We start from the raw sequence: 20,450 nt of genomic DNA, 5'->3' as shown, positions 1-20,450 counted from the left end.
CTCCCCTTACATGGTTTTAAAAACTAAATTCTTCATTTATATAGATCCAACAAAGTTATCTAGAGTTGTGTCACAGACGTGACAATACCCCCACATGCCGCATTGACACAAAATATTAAGCATGTTTTCTTCACACGCAAACGTGGACATCATGCTCAAGTTTAAAACGCACTAAGTCACCCCGTGACCTAGTTTTAGACCCGGCAAGGCGCATGTATAAATTTGGCGTAGATATCATCTATATACTTCTGGCCAAGTTTGGTGAAGATCGGATGAAAACTACTTGAATTAGAGAGCGGACTCGGACCAACAGCCAGACAAGTGTTAACCTATATAACCCACTAAACTTCGTTTGTGGGGGTATAATAATACTAATTGTTTGAATGATAATTGTTACATTGAAAGGGATGAACTCAGCTGAAAGGAGGAAAAAAAACACTCTGGATTTGATAAATAATTGTTCTTATTAATAAGATTGGAATAACCGACAGTTTTCACGCCACGAAAAAGTGGCGACAACTTTTTTGGGGCCAGTGAAACCCCTGCGGCATAAGAGGGTTTTTTAACATGCTAAATAACAATTTGTTTAAAATACTTATTTAATTAAATCATCTGGCCTACCTTCAAATTATGAGTAACTGCAGGTGTTTTACACCAGACATTTTATCTTTTCATTAACAACCAACAAAGCTGTTTAGTTATCATTTAAAACATGTTTACCAAATTTTTCTTTCATGTCTTACATTCTTATTGAGTTATGTCATTTGTCTCGGACAGACATATGGATTAAGGGATGAAAAGATAGATTTTACAGGCAGTCAATCAGCTAATATATAGCCAAGTTGAAGATATTTTTATCTCGTTTATTCAGCACTTGTTGAGTAATTACACAGCAAAGTTTCGTTTGATTTAAACAAACAGTTAACTGACCTTTAACCAGTGCAGAAAAAAAGGTCACAAACAATACTCACATTTTCATTTTTAAGTATAGCAAGTTTCAAACACCTGTCTGCTGTTTGACAGATATTGCACAAATGCTTTTCCTTTTAAATTTCAATATTACAGTATTTGACAATGTTGACACACTTACTGCCTGGCGCAGTAACTCTTTCAGAATAATGTTTATTGCCAAATTTGGATCATGGGGATATTCTCCTATGTCCACATATGCATGAAAGCTGCCATGTCCGTGACTCAACACTCCTGTTACGTGCGTATGTAATAAATCCACTGGATTAAGGTTCTGCAAATATAAATAAACAAAATTAACCAATGTGTATCGATTTCATCTCTTGATTCTGATACCATCTCACTGTCATTATTAAAATAGTATGATATCATATATTTTTTCATGTACTCGGTTAAATATTGTAGGTGCTATGATTAACTGTAAAAAAGTGTGACAGAAAATCAATTTCGGTGACCTTGACCACAGTAACCTCAAACCTCATTAAAAGGTAGAGGTCCATGCAAGGTTCCTTACATGCCAAATATGAAAGAGATCGGTTAGGAAGGAAGGAGGGAAGGAGGGAAGGAGGAAGGAAGGAAGGAAGGAAGGAAGGAAGGAAGGAAGGAAGGAAGGAAGGAAGGAAGGAAGGAAGGAAGGAAGGAAGGAAGGAAGGAAGGAAGGAAGGAAGGAAGGAAGGAAGGAAGGAAGGAAGGAAGGAAGGAAGGAAGGAAGGAAGGAAGGAAGGAAGGAAGGAAGGACACACTGGCAACAATATGCTCCACTGAAAATATTTCGGGGAGCAAACAAAAACAGATTAATAAATTAATAAATTAGATTTAAGAACAAGAAATGTCTCATGAGCAGAAAATAAAAATATCAAAAGACTTAACGCCTCTGTTTTGGTTGGTAACAACAACAAACATTTTACCTTTGGATTTCTTCCAGCAAAATGGGGCAAATTGGTCTTTGCTGCAAAAAATGCAATGAATTAATATTTTGAAACATTATTTTGAATGATTATCACATCTGGAGACATCATTTTGCACTTGTCTTCATTACTCCAGCATACTAAGTATAGCCATACAGTATTCCATAACAATCATCTGTATGAATGATATTCAGAAAATATTCAAATACCAGATCATTCCAATAAATAATATGTAAGATGATGACCAGTGACAAAAAATCACAAAGGGCCAAAAACTGACACAACATTAACAAAATATTAAAGCTACAAAATCATTACCAAACAACATTCCTTTGAACACTGAAATCATGTCTGAAACCAAAATTTATCTTGTAAACAAGTGTTGGCAGACGCAGATTTTCAATATGTCTTGAGTGTAATCGTATATAATATTGATCAGCATTTCATGTCCACTTTAGCTAACTGTAAATGTTCTATGTGATATTTTCAAATACACCAATCATTTGTTCGATTCTTATAAATGTTATCAATCAAATATGTTTAGCGGTAGGTATGAACCTTTAATTAAATGTCAGGTAAAAGACCAACCTTGATCCATGCCATCAATAATAATGGACATGTGCTGCCTAGGGCTTTGTTGAGCCAGTTCACGCTTACTGTAATAGGTTTTCCTCTCAAACCTGAAACACAGTATCATAAATATAAAATAACTAAACCTACTAGATAAAAGTAATTAAAACAAGTATTAAAAAAAACAATCTTCACAATGTTAAATACTGATAAAGGGGCCATAATTCTTCCTGAACATTTAAAATGCTTTTTTAACAACCATCTACAGGTCTTCAAACATTATTCAACTGTGAACAATTAAATAATCAAGATCCATCCAGCAGTAGTTGAAGGGACATTCTAAATAAAAGTGTTACAGGCATTTACAGGTGTATTCATGGGGTATGTAAAACAGGCCAATTCCCAAAGCAAACAGAAATACCCAATTTTCCAAAATAAATGCCATTTTAAAATGATTTATGTTTTTTAGAAAGGAGTTTCTTATGATTATTATATCTTAATTTAATTTAAATAACATATAATAAAGTATATAACAATAAGTTTTAATATGATTTGTTTTTCTTATTTAAATGTTTTTTTAGAGTTAAATTTAATAAGTTTTTCCAAAAGCAGTAGTCTTTTCACACCCTAAAAATTCCCAATACCAAATATATGTCATGATTTCCAAACATTGCCACAAAATGCCTGTATAAATTTTAAGAGACTTATAGATGTTTCCTGTTATGATTGTATGACTTTCACTGCGACTCATATAAGCACAACAAACTATTAATAATTACATCTGACGAAGGTTATGTTCTTCTTTCTTTTGTCTATAGAATGCCCGCATTTCTGTACATGTGGTTTTCGTGAGCTGTCTTTCCAATGTCACACATGTTGTACATCTGGTAAAGCTATTTGTCTGAAAAAGGATAGATTCTGGTTAATAATACAAAACAGTTTCTTTACTTTAATATAGCCTTGTATTTATTCTATAGTTTGTTCTGAGCATGTCACAATGCAATTGTTTTATTTCACCACTCTTTTAGATAAAAGAATTTTAGCCGCCAAACTGTCCATTATAAATATTTTTGCATCAGTGCTTACATTTACTTGAGTGCTATAATAATTATAATTTTCCTAATTGTAAAGTCAAAGAAAAAAACTTCCATTAATTTACTTTAGATTAAATAAGGTATCGTTATGAGTTTTAAGCGCACAAATATCTGTCTGTAAGACTGTTGACTGATATATACTCCATACATGAGTATCATGTCTAATAAAAAAAATGACTTCTTAGGCCAAAAAAAGTCTTGGTGCAGGGAAAATTGCCAGAAAAATGTAGGAGGGTAAGTAGGTTGTTTTTTTGTTTTGTTTTTATATGTTTATAATGAGGCTCTTTCCCTTTTTCAACACACACATTTCCTTCTACAGTCAGTCTCATATTATGACTATATTCAATTTCATCAAAAAGTGATAGATTTTCGTCTTTATAATCATTATCATAATCCTTTTTTTGTTTGTGGTAAAATTTGAGAGCTTAATTATGCCCCATTCTTACATTCAAGGTTTTTTTTCTCAAATGACTACCTGTACTTCCAAATTTAAGGTTTCCAACCACATTCAGTTCATGTTGCTAAACAGCTTAATCATCAAATATAATGTTAAATATTGTATACACAATCGTTTTCTGTTGTTAGCAAAAACACACAGAAGTCAATTCATTCTCTAATTTAAGTCAAAACAATTGGATTTTTCAATTTTAATTACCCAGGACCCATACCAAAACATAGTGGGGAAAAAAGTACTATTCAGTTGCATTTTTTTATACCTGCCATAATATACTGAACTTTTAAGATTAAAATTTCTAAACTTACAATCAAACATAGCTTTTACCTTTTTAGCCTTTACAAACTGAAAATTCTCCTTCCACTTTTTATAAAACTGGCTCTTGCACACCGGATTTTCAACATCCTTTTTATATTGTTCATAAATTTCCCTTTGGACTGTTCCGTATGGTAGAAGGATTTCATATCTGTTTGGCATCCTCTCAGGCCTAAATTAAAATTGAGTTTGTTTGCCCTTTACCGACCGACCCACTTTTTACCCCCCGACCCTAAAAATTTTATTGCGATTTCTGAAAACGTATTTTTTTTATTTTCGTTCTTTTCGACGATCATAAAAGAGCCGACTGCAATATTTATTCGTGCGCGTATTTATATCCCTGTCTATTATTATCGCCCCTGACAGATCTAGGTCGCTCCGATGGTTGGAATTTCATACGCCCCAGAATAGACAGTAATGCAAGCGTCTATAACCAGCATCGCGATAGGCGGTGTTCCGTGAAAATGGCCGAACGACATCATACTTAACTATTGGTTCGCGAAAGTAGTCGGACATATACGAGTTTACGTTTGTTGTACACATGTTGTTAACGTGATACAAGATGGCGGACAATTAAAAGAAATAACGATGTCCAGTGAGGACAAATGACTATCGAATTTACGACGGACATCATATAATTAGTATGGATTAATGAAAAGAGCGTGTCATTCTCTGATGGAGCATACGTTTTAGATACAAATAAAACTCTTTTTTTTTTGGAAATGTATGAACTGAATGTCACAGAACAAGTGTTTGAAAATTGGAATGCAGTCTACTCGCAAAGAAAAATACATCTAACAGTTACAGGATTATCGTTCGAAAATGCAAATTAAAAGACAAACGTGATTTGATTTATATGCAAGTGGATCTGTGTTTAATCAGATTCATGTGCATATTCTGCTTTATTATGTTTGCCACACTAAACAGTTTACTGTAATGGCATGTTAGTGAAATGGATATGTAAAGGTAAACTTATTTAATATATTAATGTCTCTTAGCTAAATACATCGACAACACTGAAGTATATATGTTGAAAGCGTTAATATATCCAAAGACATAGATAACACAGATTGGAATCTCTCGTCTCCGCTATAGCGATATGCGATAATATCTATCGGCGGACGCGGGTCACGTGACATTGATTTTGGAGATGCCGGTGTACCTGTAGATTATTCCCTGTTCCAGCTGCTGTCGGCCAATTTCTTATAAAGCAAACAATTATTCTTCGTAATTAGTCGTTAATATTTGATGTCGTAGGGTATTCTTAGCATGATCTGGTTAGTTTATATTATTTTGATATTGTTATTAACAATATTAATGTGTTAATTAGTGTTTTTAGCGCTCGGTTGTCAGTTTGCAGAGCAATGAATGCCTGAAAGCGCAACGTTACGAACTTTACGTAGTGAGCAAAGTCGGTCTCCGAAAAAAGACATATTGAATATTTTGTGTGTGATTAGAAATAAGTATTTATTTTCTGTCTTGATAATTCTTTAGGTTTTGGTAGTTATTATTCTAATTAATTATTAATTTATCGGAATTTGAAAGAGAACACTGGATTCGTTCATTTTCGATAATTTTTGAAAAATTGAAAGGCCCGAAGCATTTTTCTATAAACTTCTTCATTAAGCATCACATATTGATAACGTAAGATTTTTATGCTAGGTGAGATGTTAATCTATGTATGATTTATAAAAAGTAGACGAAAATGAGGTATTTTAAAGGATTTTGCCTTTGTACAATTTGTACTATTTATACTGTTATTTCATTCAATCAAGTGGTTTGTATTTTGTTGAAACACTTTTCTATTTTATTTCTCATCCCATATATTTGAAGTAAAATTTTTATGCTAGGCAAGATGTTAATCTAAGTATAGATTTAAACAAACTACAAGAAAATATTCAATTTAAAGGATTTGGCCTTATACAATGTTGGTACAATTTTAATCTCTTTTCTTCTGTTGTACAATATTGCTGTCAAACGTGTTTTTGTTCTTATTGATAAACTTTTTCATTTTTCATCCCAAATCGATTAAGTCAGATTGTTATGCTTGGTGATATGAAATTCTAGGTATGATTAATAAAAAGTAGACGAAAATAAGTCATTTTAAAGGATTTTGCCTTTGTACATTTTGTACAATTTTAGACTGTTATTTCATTCAATAATTTTTCACACCTGTCGCCAAAGTGGTTTGTTTCTTTGTGAAAACTTTTCCATTTCTCATCCCATATCGTTGAAGTGAGATTTTTATGCTAGGCAATATGTTTATCTAAGTATAGATTTAAACTAACTACAAGAAAATATTCAATTTAAAGGATATGGCCTTATACAATGTTGGTACAATTTTAAGCTCTTTTCTTCTGTTGTACAAGATAGCTGTCAAACGTGTTTTTGTTCTTTTTGATAAACTTTTTCATTTTTCATCCCAAATAGATTAAGTCAGATTTTTATGCTTGGTGATATGTTAATCTTGGTATGAATTAATTAAACTGGAGGATAATGTTCATTTTAAAGGATTTTGGCCTTGTACAAAGATGGTACAATTTTAAGCTCTTTTACCCTATTATGCACACACACAATTGAAAAAAATCTACACAATCAATATTGAAATAAGTCGAACTAAAACCGTTTTTGGATCGAACGATCATAGCATTTATTATACTGTAATGTTGTTTTAATCAGAGACCTAGATCTATGTGTCCACATGTATCTATCCTTTTTGAAATAATAATATTTTATAAGGTTTTAACTGTCTGAAATACCAAATTATACCAGAATATTTTATCAGCAAAAGCCTTTCAAATAAACTATTCAACAGCATTCTCGCCGCGATTTGGAAGTTCTTAGCGCAATTGCTTCAATGATCGCGGCATTATGAATTCTTATTGTAGGTAAATAAAATCGAGATTTTATAAAAACATAATTACTCATGTTTCTATGAAACTTAATTTTATGAAAATCGGATCATTATTTACCAAGTTACAGCCGCCTTTCTACAGCGCCGTAACATTTTCGCATAACTTTTCTCGATAATCGTAGCCGTTGCTACTGACGCGTCGCTATCTTATCGCAATCGTGATACACCGGCTATCTCCGGACTACTCCGATTTATTCATGGAATAAATCGTCTGCTGATCCCAAGTGTTCTTATCAGTTTCTCGACCACGTGACCCCGCCGAGAGATAGCCCGATAAGGCGCGAAGTTTCCAATCTGTGTTATCTATGTCTTTGATATATCCACAAACTGAAACTAACACCCTTAATTTATTTCCCCAAATCAAGTATTCATGCTTATGTTAGTTGCAATAATACAACTCCCAGCTATTTACCCTCTGAGCTGTACGTATGTACTCATAAAAGCTCAGAGCATTCAAGAAGAAATAATGCTTTATAATATTGTTCAGTTTGCCCTTTTATGAATTTACTTTGCCATGCCGAAACTATGCACTAACCGGTCAAACACTTAAAATTGAGGCATGTACAAATTTCAACTGGCCTGTAAATTGTTTCTCCTGGTTGGCAAGTCTGGCCTGTAAAATGTGACGGTCTTTCGCCATGTCTGAATTTTTCCATTAAAGGCTTTGGGCTGTCTTTCTAGACTCCTTCGATGCTTGTTGCATGCTAATTAAGCCCAATTTAAGGGAAAGGTTTAAGTTAAAAATAAAAGATGTCTGGCTGTTAAATAATTGCAAATGCATTTGAGCAATTAACATATTATAATGAACAAATATTTGATGTAATAACACACAAGCATGCATTTGATATTAATATATGCAATAAACAGCAAACAAGATATTGTTAAGCTTCATAGGGCTTCGTTCACTGCAACAGTGCTTTAATAACAGAGTTTTAAATATTCATAGACTATAAGAGTATTAAAAATATAATTTCTCAAATAAAATAAAATAATTTTCCTACCTACCTACCCACCTGTAAAATTTAGGGTCGGTAAAGGGCAAACCAACAATATTTTAATTGTGGCCTCACCATGAAAAGTGAAGTATTCTTCAAGCCATGCAATTAGTAGGAGTGTGCTCCTATCCCAGCTGCGTGGAGACTTTCCAGATGGGGCATCCAAATAATCATCACACATTTTCGAAGCAATAGTAAGAGTGTTTTTGTTAATTTTTAGAGTCGAAAGAAATACTTTTGAGCACAATCTAAATTTATGTTTTCTTGACACTACAGAAAAGTATCTATATTTTCCCTTTTTTTTAGATTGTTCAAAAAACACTTTCAATAATGACATCCTTGTTGATCTTGAATTGTGCCAAAACTTCTCCCGAATGTCTCTTACCGACTCAATGCTCAACTTCATACAACATTCATTCCCACAGACGCATTTTGTTTTCAAAGCTGCCTTCATACTTAATATATTTAAGGCCTTTTTTTTCATGCCTCTACCTGACCTTGCTTCACCTGTAAATAAAAAGAATCATTGTAGTATTTAAATGTGTTGAATAGAACCATCCTTCCATAGAATTTGAAGGCAGGACTTGAAAAATCACATCGACCGCTTGAATTTGTGAGTGAAGTTAACGGTCATGCAATAAAGTTTTTTAAATACTTGACAAACCGGGAAGTTGCTGTTTTTCCTGTTGAGAAATACAATATCAGTGCCACAAATCCTGCCAAATCGATACATTTTGCAAACTATTTTTCAAACGAACAAATAAGTTAAGTACACAAATAAACTGCAATTTCTTTTGAAAATGTTAATAACATCACTGGCAAAGTAAAAACTATTTTTGAAATTGGCTGCGCTCGTTTCGAAGAAGTCAGTGCTAATCAATTTACAGCGAACAAGAGATGTATTTGTCAGAAACACAATGCCCCCTTCTGCACCGCTTTGAAGTAAAATATTTGACCTTTGACCTTGAAGGATGACCTTGACCTTTCACCACTCAAAATGTGCAGCTCTATGAGATACACATGCATTCCAAATATCAAGTTGCTATCTGAAGCTACATTAAAGTTATGAGCATTTTTCAAAACCTAAATGCGAAACCTATACACAAAGTGTGACGGAAAGACAGACAGACGGATGGAGGGTCCAATCAATATATGCCCTCCTTCAGCATAAAAAGAATTTAAATATATTGGTCATTCCCTACAGAATAAAATTACCTTTTAATGTAAATATCAAATTACAATAATAAAAAAATATTTAGCTGATTTATCATAATACTTCTTATATCTAATTATAAATGAACATAAAAAATAATTATAAATTAACATAATAATTTGTGATCAAAAGCCTTAGCAAAATTTTACTATACTGTAACAATTTATCCATTTCACACTAATTGATAAATTTTATTTTTTTTGCTAAATACATACAACTATAGTATTAACTTAGAGATGTATGTAATTGTTTATAACAATGAGACAAAGATGGATGAAAGTTTAACTTCTAAGTTTAAGTTTAGAAAAACGCTCTGGTTGATCATTGATATCAATAGATATATGATATATTTTTGTAATTAAGGGCGGGGAGATTTAAGTGAAGGGTGAGTGGATAGTCATAGATTAGACAAGATGCGTTTGTGAAACACAATGTCCCCCTATATGACGTTTGACTTTGAAGGATGACCTTGACCTTGTGAAGGATGACCTTGACCTTGCACCACTCAAAATGTGCAGCTCCATGAGATACACATGCATGCCAAATATCAAGTTGCTATATTCAATATTGCAAAAGTATTCATAAAATAAGCGATTTGGGCCAAATATATTTGACCTCTGACCTTAAAGGATGACCAGGGGTTAACGTAAGAAATTGACACTCACTTGCCCGGGGGGCAAGTTACTTTGAACATCTACTTGCCCTCATTAAAAACTGGTTGCCCTATTTTGAAGTCAATTTTTTATTGTCATTTGATCTTTAAAGCATTGATTCACATACATTATTATGCTAGATTTAATTTCAGCTTTATTCAATGTTATCAAAAATAAAATAATAATCGTTTTTATAATATACAGTTGTCAACAAAACAAAATCTGGACAGTTTTATTTCATTGAATAGTCACTATTGAATACAATACATATGAAGATTTTATTACTATTAAATTTTTAAAACGGTATACTTGTCACTATATCTATACAAGTTATGGCATAGATTAAAGGGGGGAGGGCTTTAAATAGTACTGTGAAAATGATTGTTCAGAGTTTGAAAAGCATGTTGATGAAGAGATACTTCTGTTGACACTGCACACTTGTATTGATTCAATAGAACTGTAAACTATCATCATAAATTTTAATAAACTTATGTTTCGTAATATCTTTAATCCTTGAAACTGTCCATGATATAAACTTAAAAAAATGTCGACAATTTCTAACCAAGGACTTTTGACAGGTTTGTTCAGTAACAGACTTTCCATCATGTTTTTTGGATTTCAACTCAACTGCTGTATACACAGTTGCTAACAAAATCGATAACACGAATGATTCTGCACTTATTGGCTCTTGCCTTTTGATTCAAAAAAGTTTGTGATCGGCTGATATTTTTGCGCAACAATCTCGGACGTCTTTCGACCTCTCTTAGCAATTTTTATTTCGCATCATTACAGAAACTAAAAGTACAGACCCTTTACAAATACATGCACACTGAGCGACGAATTAAGTCAGATTGAAAACGCATGTTTGTCGTCGTAAATTATTTGGTCAGACGCTTAATTTAACTATGAAATCCAGTCTGCATAGCGTTTGAATAACTATGACCGTTTGCTGAGCTTGCTGAATGTAAGCGTCACCGCGTTACGATAATAATTCCAAAGAGAAATACCTAAAATGAGCAAAGCATTTTTGATCGTAGATTTTGTATCGTACGCATCAAATTTGACGAATTTGCGTAAAAGTCAAATTGGTTGCGTTTTCAATACGCATGATATTGCATTTCTTTGCATTTTTAAACATTTTAATAGGGTGAAAGACGAAGATACGCAGCTTATCTGGGGGCACTGTAGTTGCAGGTGTTTTTTTTAGAAAAAGGGGAAGACGCTGGACGCTGGGTAAAAGGGGAAAATCGAGCGCGAAAGAGACATATTTGGGGAAAAAATAAAAACTGTTCATTTCAATGTCTATAACTCACCTACAGACTTCAGGTGTTTTTTTTTAGAAAAAGAGGCATGTCTCTGACCTTTTTGTTCTTAAACACATGAACAAGTATGATATTAAAGTCAAAGTCCTAAATAAAGTTGCAGGTGTAGATCTAATAATGGGAAATGTTTTCAACTGGGGCCGGGGAACGATGTCAATATTATGATTTCAATTTCATGATGAATGGGTTGACGATCTAGATCTGCTACAGTATTGGAAGGGAAAGGTGCGGCAACTGCCGATTGTCTACTTTCACTTTCACAATAATCCGAAAGTATTAATCGATGTTGATTACATGTACCTCCGAATCCTGCTGGGTTTCAACGGTTTTTGATGATTCATTCTTAAAAAATGCGTCAACGCAATTAATATTTTCTGAGTCCGAACGTTTTATTTTGTTCGCGTATGAACGTCAATTGTGAGACTTTTTTCTGTTTTAACGTTTTTATCTTGGCTTTCACATAACCCGGATGAAAATTCGACTGGTTTCCGGTAATTAATTGACGAAACACCCTTCTCGCGCAAGCTTGGAATCCAGTAAAATAGTCACATGATTAATACGATTAGTTGCCCGGTTTCATTGACGTAATTTAAGAGCTATATATAGAATCACTGGGATTCCCAGATTTGAGTGTTCGTCGGGAGAGAGAGAGCGAGATCGTTGTACATGGTACAAATTGGATAAGTGTCGACTTCCCAAAAGAAAAAAAACATTTCTTTGAGGGTTTTATTATATTTTGGTGAAAAATTATATTTTTGGAGGGGAAATGGTATTTTTAGGGGAAAAATTCTGGTAGGGGAAGACGCCGAATATCGGCGTCACTTTCTTAGTAAAAAAAAACCCTGAGTTGGCTTGTGTTTTCTTGTCAAGAAAAATGAAGAAATAGTATTAGTCATGAGTTTTAATGTGTAGTTGTATAAGAATCATAATTCAGAATGGAAAACCTAACACAGTAACTGTTTTAGAAGCTACATATATTAAAATACATATATTTATTTTAGTTGCTGCAAATGTTTTTAGGGAAGGGTGTTTCTTCCGGATGGGGTTTCTTCTGTACATTCTTAACTCTTTAGAAAGATTTCATTACAACTAGTTCATGTATAACTAAAGTATATGTTATTTTAATTGTGCACACAGTTTCAAACTTTAAATGGAATGTCAATATAAGGAATTATTGTTTTACATTTCCCCACCCACTTCTGACCATTTCAGAAAGTGATATGTCCTCAAATTGTTCTGTTATTTTCATCTGTTAAACATTAATCGAGCACGATTTGAGGCTTTGCATTATTTCATATTATTTAATTTGTGTTTGCTGTTCTTCTTTTTTAAAATAAAGCCTTACCGAGTATGGGTCCATACAATAACCGAAAAGCACCGAAAAGCACCGAAAAGCACTCAATTTCTCTCTATATATATGCAATATATCGTTTTTAGTGTATGTTAACGAGTTTAATTAGTAATAAATGGTTATATGATTGTATGTTTATACTACATTGTGCCCAAAATGGTAAATATCGGCAATTACCGACCGAAAAGCACTGCATGTGGAAACCGAAAAGCACTCAATTTCTCGCTATATATATGAATATTTGCGTTTCTATTGTGTGTAAACGGATTAAATTAGTTATAAATGGTTATATTTCATGCATATTTATACTTCCTTGGGTTTATTATGAGGTATTAAGCCCCAAAATTGGATAAATATCGGCAATATACCGACCGAAAAGCACTTCAAGTGAAGACCGAAAAGCACTCAATTTCTCGCTATATATATGAATATTTGCGTTTCTATTGTGTGTAAACGGTTTAAATTAGTTATAAATGGTTATATTTCATGCATATTTATACTACCTTGTGTTTATTATGAGGTATTAAGCCCCAAAATTGGATAAATATCGGCAATATACCGACCGAAAAGCACTTCATGTGAAGACCGAAAAGCACTCAATTTCTCGCTATATATATGAATATTTGCGTTTCTATTGTGTGTAAACGGATTAAAGTAGTTATAAATGGTTATATTTCATGCATATTTATACTACCTTGGGTTTATTATGAGGTATTAAGCCCCAAAATTGGATAAATATCGGCAATATACCGACCGAAAAGCACTTCAAGTGAAGACCGAAAAGCACTCAATTTCTCGCTATATATATGAATATTTGCGTTTCTATTGTGTGTAAACGGTTTAAATTAGTTATAAATGGTTATATTTCATGCATATTTATACTACCTTGTGTTTATTATGAGGTATTAAGCCCCAAAATTGGATAAATATCGGCAATATACCGACCGAAAAGCACTTCATGTGAAGACCGAAAAGCACTCAATTTCTCACTATATATATGAATATTTGCGTTTCTATTGTGTGTAAACGGATTAAATTAGTTATAAATGGTTATATTTTATGCATATTTATACTACCTTGGGTTTATTATGAGGTATTAAGCCCAAAAATTGGATAAATATCGGCAATATACCGACCGAAAAGCACTTCAAGTGAAGACCGAAAAGCACTCAATTTCTCGCTATATATATGAATATAAATATAAAGCTCATTACTATTTTTGGTGGCCACCGAAAAGCACTCCCGCGACAGCACAGAATCACCGAAAAGCACTCAATTTCTCTATATATAAACGAAACTAAGCTATAAGTGCCGTTTATAATGGATTGAAAAGATGTACATATTTATTTAGTCAATAATGACTTCGTTAAATATTGATTTAAGTTTAAAGATAAAGCACAAGCACTCAATTTCTCTCTATATTTAATATAATCAATGATGACTTCGTTAAATATTGATTTAAGTTTGAAAATAAAGCACTATATATATATGAGGCGCGTTCTGAGAAAAGTGGGCTTAATGCATGTGCTTAAAGTGTCGTCACTGATTAGCCTGTGCAGTCCGCACTGCTAATCAGGGACGACACTTTTCGCCCAAACGTGATTTTCGGTGAGGAGTGACTTCCTTGAAACTAAAAATACCATAAAAGCGGAAAGTGTCGTCCCTGATTAGCCTGTGCGGACTGCGTAGGCTAATCTGGGATGACATTTTACGAACATGCATTAAGCTCCTTTTTCTTCCCAGAACACGACTCATATATACATGAGGTAGTTTGCCAACATAATGAATATGTTGCCCAGCTCTTGCCACGTGGAGGCCACCTCTTGTAAGAGCCAAATTTTGAAAAAAAAGGCCGAAATATTCCCGAAAATTTATGCAAGAAATAAAAAAAAACGGAAACAGTCCCATTTGTATAAACAAGAATTTAACTGCACAGCTTAAGATAAGCTTGTCTGTCAATGATTATGTTACCCTCAAGTTCAAATCAGATTATGATTATACAAAGTAATGATATGTAAAAAAAAATCCAGGACATACACCGGCATATGGGACGCAATGTGTATATAAATATATGGTACATTCTAACTAATAAGTGGTACATAATATAAAAAACATAGAATAAAAATTGATAAACTATACATACAACTATGTTACATATAGATATGCAAAGAAGGTAGTAAAGTTAGAATAAAAGATAGATTAAACAAAATAAACAAAGATACAACTATGTTACATAGACATATGCAAAGAAGGTACAAAAGTTATAAAATTCAAGATCATGATTATAATAACAAATGTGAACAATGATAAAAAACCAGGTATGATTATCATTAAGATTTGTAAAGAAATCTATACGACGGGGCATTTAAATCGTGTTTCATTTATTTTCAGATATAAATATCAACGGAATGCACAGGTAAACTATCAGTGAGTTTTACGACTTAATGCATTTTTTGATTACTGCGCTTACCACAAAGATTAGCTCGACGACTGACCAAGTGTTTAGACCTATAACATCATGCAACAAATTTGAATATTCCGCCTTAAGTATTCTGTCATCGGCGAGGAACTGGTCAGATTTGTAGTAACTTTCGTTTTCAATAAGTTCAAGAGCAGATAACAATCTCAACAAAATATGTTGCTCTTCACTACCATTCAAACATTTTGAAATAGATCTAAACAGACAGTTGCCGTCACCGATTGTTTTTATAGGTGTGTAATGCCCTATCATTGCAGGATGAAATTTGTGCAGAATATTGATCGCCATCTTGTCCGCGTCTGAAGACGGGAACGTAACATCAGTCTGCTGTAATCCCACATTATACGCATCTAATAGTTTCCTTTCCGACTTAGCAGCATTTATCAATGCATTTTTCTTTTTTGACTGTAATGCGGCCCGAAGTCTGTAAAAAGAGGGTGTCCCGAAGAGTTGACTAAATTTCTACAGCTAACATTTAATCAAGCGCGTAAACTTCTCAAAAAACGATATTTCCCTTTTTCCGTTCACATTTTAAAAATGTATGTATTAATGGCTTACTAACGCTCGATTGGTCATTGTCGGCTCGGGTACTACCTACATGTACCCGGTCGATATTAGACTGTACCCCAGTTGTATTTCACGCCCAAAATCCGATGTAAAACGCGCTAACGATTATCTTAAACAAACTTCTGTTAAAAGAAACTGCATCAACATGAGTATGAGTTACTTAAGAGTACCCGGGGTACATGTAAGTTTTACCCGAGCCGACAATGACCAATCGAGCGTTACTATCAGTAAAATACCCAACAGCGGTATAATGTTCTAGATTTATTTTTGCATTAACATTAATTCAAAACATTTTTAGTTCAAAATGTTATTCACGTTAAATAAATACATCAGTTCTTCTGTTCATTTGCATCAAATTAAAGGTTAAAGTCCGATTGTTTTTAAAAAAAACTGCTATTTTATGAATATATCAAGCATGTACACTTAACAATAATGATGTTTTAAAATTTTGTGACGTGCGCGGGCCATTGAACGTTGAGATAAGCAATGTTGCGAATTAAATTACACATAATTAAAAACTTATTTATTGAAGGATACCGATTACACGGAGCTTGATTACGCTGCGAACTAGAACTCTGCCGCAATGTATCTCCAATGAAAGCACGTATACTTAACAAAAAAAAGATATTTCTTTCTTTCCGTTATCAGTTTAAAAATGATGGTATTAAGGTGTTACTAAACAGTAAAATACCCAACAGCGATCGGGATTAATGCACTTGGCCGCTAGACGAAAAATTTTATACAACTATTCTGGGCAAATTTCACTTTCAATAAATACATCAGTTATTTTTATCAACCAAATTCCTGTTGTGTGCTACTGTTTCTTATCAGAATTATATATATTACAATACACCATCAGACCCGAATTAATACACCATTTATCCCAAGCAGGTAAATAACAATTACTATAATAAAACAGTGGAAGTCTACACGGTGTATTAGCAACCTGCTGTGGTGATCTTATCAGTTCAATACACAGGAACATGGCTACTGTACTGGAATTGGATTTACAGCCAAAATAACTGTTTTCATTTCAGTCTACACTGTGTATTAGCAACCTGCTGTGGTGATCTTATCATCTCAATACACAGGAACATGGCTACTGTATTGGAAATATCGAATTTACAGCCAAAATAACTTTCATTTATAGCTGAAGTGGTGTGCACTAACAATTGATCCACCTCACCGTTGCACTTTTTTTAATACATTAATTAATTTACTGAGTCGGCGCTGCGCTAATAAAGTGTGATGGTGGAAATTAAGAAATAAGATATATTTTCGCATGAAAACTGAATACACATGATACATGGATAAAATATATGCGAGAAAAGGGGGTCATAACCCGGCAACCATGTGCGTTTTTGGGGTCCCATATTGACACGTTGTTTTTATTGCATTAATTGGGGGAGGATTGTCATACGAGAAGCATTGCTGACACGTTTTTTTGCAATATTAATTCAGGTAGGTAAGGGAGGGGAAATATACGTGACACGTTGACACGTTGTTTTTTCTGCACTCATTTGGGGAGCTATTGAATTTCAAGTGTACATGTTGATTTTTTTGTATCTTCAATAATCCATTGTAATTGATTTAACGCACACGCCCCTTTTTAAATTTGTGTTTGAGCTGTTAATTAATAGTCATAATAAAATGCGTGTTAAGTTACCAGCGTACACTAGATGCTCGCGCAATGAATGGTTTTAATGGAACGATTAAAATCGCTATTATTAATACAAAGCACATTAACTAAAAGTCATGCTGCAATTTCTATTCAAGAGTTTCACGTCAATAAGAAATACTTAAAACATATACATCAATTTACGTATAAGATGATAAACACCATGAAATGCTTTTCGGTTGGTACATTGCCGATATATTTATAACTTGCTACCTGTTTTTTATAAAAATATATATTATATTCGATTTTTAACATGAATGTCTCAGTCCTCTAAACCGAAAAGATCCGTAACATAAAATAGTGTCTTTGTGTCGTATGAACGAATCTGCACTAAAACTAAGATTAGATTCACATCGTACATCGAATAAATAATTGAGCACATGTAAATCAACAAAACTGTACATTAATTCACACGAGCCGCACTGTTCGGACATGAATGAAAGGCGCCGATCATAACACAACTTCTCATCATTATCTGGAATATAATTAATTGAAGGTGCGAAAATCTATTTCCAAACTGCTTTGTGCTGATTAAAGAAGCGTACCGGCCGTTCGTTCACAAGTTGTTAATGATGACTTCAGACATTAAAATTAAGTTTCAATATGAACAGACTTTGACTAAATAAATATGTACATTTTTTCAATCCATTAAAATCGGCCCTTATAGTTAACTTGCATGTATATATAGAGAACTTGAGTGCTTTTCGGTGATTCTCTGCTGTCGCGGGAGTGCTTTTCGGTCGGTATATTGCCGATATTTAACCAATTTTGGGCATTAATACCTCATAATAAACACAAGGTAGTATAAATATGCATGCAATATACCATTTATAACTAATTTAAACCGTTTACACATAATAGGAACGCAAATATTATATATATATAGCGAGAAATTGAGTGCTTTTCGGTCTTCACATGAAGTGCTTTTCGGTCGGTATATTGCCGATATTTATCCAATTTCGGGCATTTATACCTCGTTTTAAACCCAAGGTAGTATAAATGTGCATAAAATATAACCATTTATAACTAATTTAATCCGTTTACACACAATAGAAACGCAAATATTCATATATATATATAGCGAGAAATTGAGTGCTTTTCGGTCTTCACATGAAGTGCTTTTCGGTCGGTATATTGCCGATATTTATCCAATTTTGGGGCTTTATACCTCATAATAAACCCAAGGTAGTATAAATATGCATGAAATATAACCATTTATAACTAATTTAATCCGTTTACACACAATAGAAACGCAAATATTCATATATATAGCGAGAAATTGAGTGCTTTTCGGTTTCCACATGAAGTGCTTTTCGGTCGGTATTTGCCGATATTTACCATTTTGGGCACAATGTAGTATAAACATACAATCATATAACCATTTATTACTAATTAAACTCGTTAACATACACTAAAAACGATATATTGCATATATATAGAGAGAAATTGAGTGCTTTTCGGTGCTTTTCGGTGCTTTTCGGTGCTTTTCGGTTATTGTATGGACCGCCTTACCGATTATGATTTTCACCGAGATGAGATTCTGTTCCCACAAATGAACCGCCATTTGTTTAGTATGATACAATCATTATCATTGGTTATCGTAAAGCTTAATGTCCAATCAAATAATACTTTATTACCATCGATTTCGATTGAAAACTTCTCGGCGTTTTAATCGATTACGTTTACAATATTTATTGGGTTGGTACCTGTCGACTCGGCTGTACAATGTTTCTGAGACTGGTGACACCAGTTTTATCTGACCAATCGAATATGAAAGCGAAATGGTTATACAGAGACATATTAAAACAAATATTTATTAATAGATTTCTGGCTATTCGAACCATTATTGAAAATAAAAAATTAATAAATGGCCCATAGACTTACAGATCGAGTTTTACGGCACGTACTAAAAGAGCGGGTGATAAATATGTATATTAAGATGCTTTTGTGGATAAAAATGTAATTCATTTTATAAATCCATGTATAGGTCCCTGATAAATCTAACATTACTGATGTGTTTATTATCAATAAAGTAATGTCTTCTATACAAAATTGGATGTGCAATAAAACTTGGTTTTACAAAATATTAATATTCTTATCATCCTCCTTCATTGAATCATAGCCAAAAATATTTTGCTCCTAGTACACAAGACATTGGCATGTTATTTTAAACTAATTGTTGATAAGCTGATAATAATCTTGAGAACAAGTCACCCAGATCATTAAAGCGTAGCATAACGGTTTTACCAATATATGAATGAGATAACGTAAATATTAAACTTAAAAAATTTAAAAGGAAATATTTTCTAATGACATCTTCTCATATTGTATATGCAAGTAAAAGTACATAAATGCTGTATGTATTATGTGCAGCAAATATGAATATGTAAACTTCATGAAATTAAAAAAAAGTATAATATATTTGTTGTTGTTTTAATTTTTGTCTGTTTCCATTCTAATTTAGTCAAAAAACCGACATTCACAATATGTCGATGTAATTGCAATTCATAAGCTCACTAATAAATGAAATAGTTAATTCGAAGTTTTTCTCACATTTCCACCAAAATGCATGGCTTATTGATAATTTTGTTTGCTCATCCAAGTCTTACAACTTACCAGTTAATAAGTAAGGAACAATTAATTTGTTTATAAGCAACTGTAGACAAATACTCAACATATCAACTTTTATAATGTTGTTAAGGTACCATGTCTGTTAAACGTTTGTAATTATTCACAGATTGATACTTGGATTTGTTGTGATCTGCTTTAATGATTGACAGTTTTACCTTTAATTTTCATTAACAATTTTATGATTAAATCCGCATATCACACCTTTAACAAACAGTAATGATTGTCAGTAAGTTGTACCGTTCAAGTTCCACTAACATGTATATGATCTAAGCCACAGGTCACACCTTTATAAAACTGTAATGATCGTCAGTCAGTTGTACCTTTAATTTACATTAAC

General features: G+C 33.0%; 1 protein-coding gene across 1 annotated transcript; it reads right to left on the bottom strand.

The window, feature by feature from the left end:
- Window positions 1-393: 393 nt before the first annotated feature.
- LOC127860897 (uncharacterized) lies at window positions 394-9,424 on the bottom strand. The gene is made up of 7 exons (XM_052399203.1): window positions 8,290-9,424; window positions 4,323-4,475; window positions 3,227-3,348; window positions 2,466-2,557; window positions 1,878-1,918; window positions 1,091-1,243; window positions 394-417 (listed from the first exon to the last, which is right to left on the bottom strand). Exons 1-7 carry the CDS (start codon window positions 8,701-8,703, stop codon window positions 394-396), a joined length of 999 nt encoding a protein of 332 aa, XP_052255163.1. The 5' UTR covers window positions 8,704-9,424.
- Between the last annotated feature and the right edge of the window lie 11,026 nt (window positions 9,425-20,450).

Source organism: Dreissena polymorpha, chromosome 15 (genome assembly GCF_020536995.1).
Source record: "Dreissena polymorpha isolate Duluth1 chromosome 15, UMN_Dpol_1.0, whole genome shotgun sequence".
Classification (NCBI taxonomy): Eukaryota; Metazoa; Mollusca; class Bivalvia; order Myida; family Dreissenidae; genus Dreissena; species Dreissena polymorpha.
Note: the sequence above shows the minus strand (reverse complement) of the source record. Positions and strands in the feature narration are given on the sequence as shown.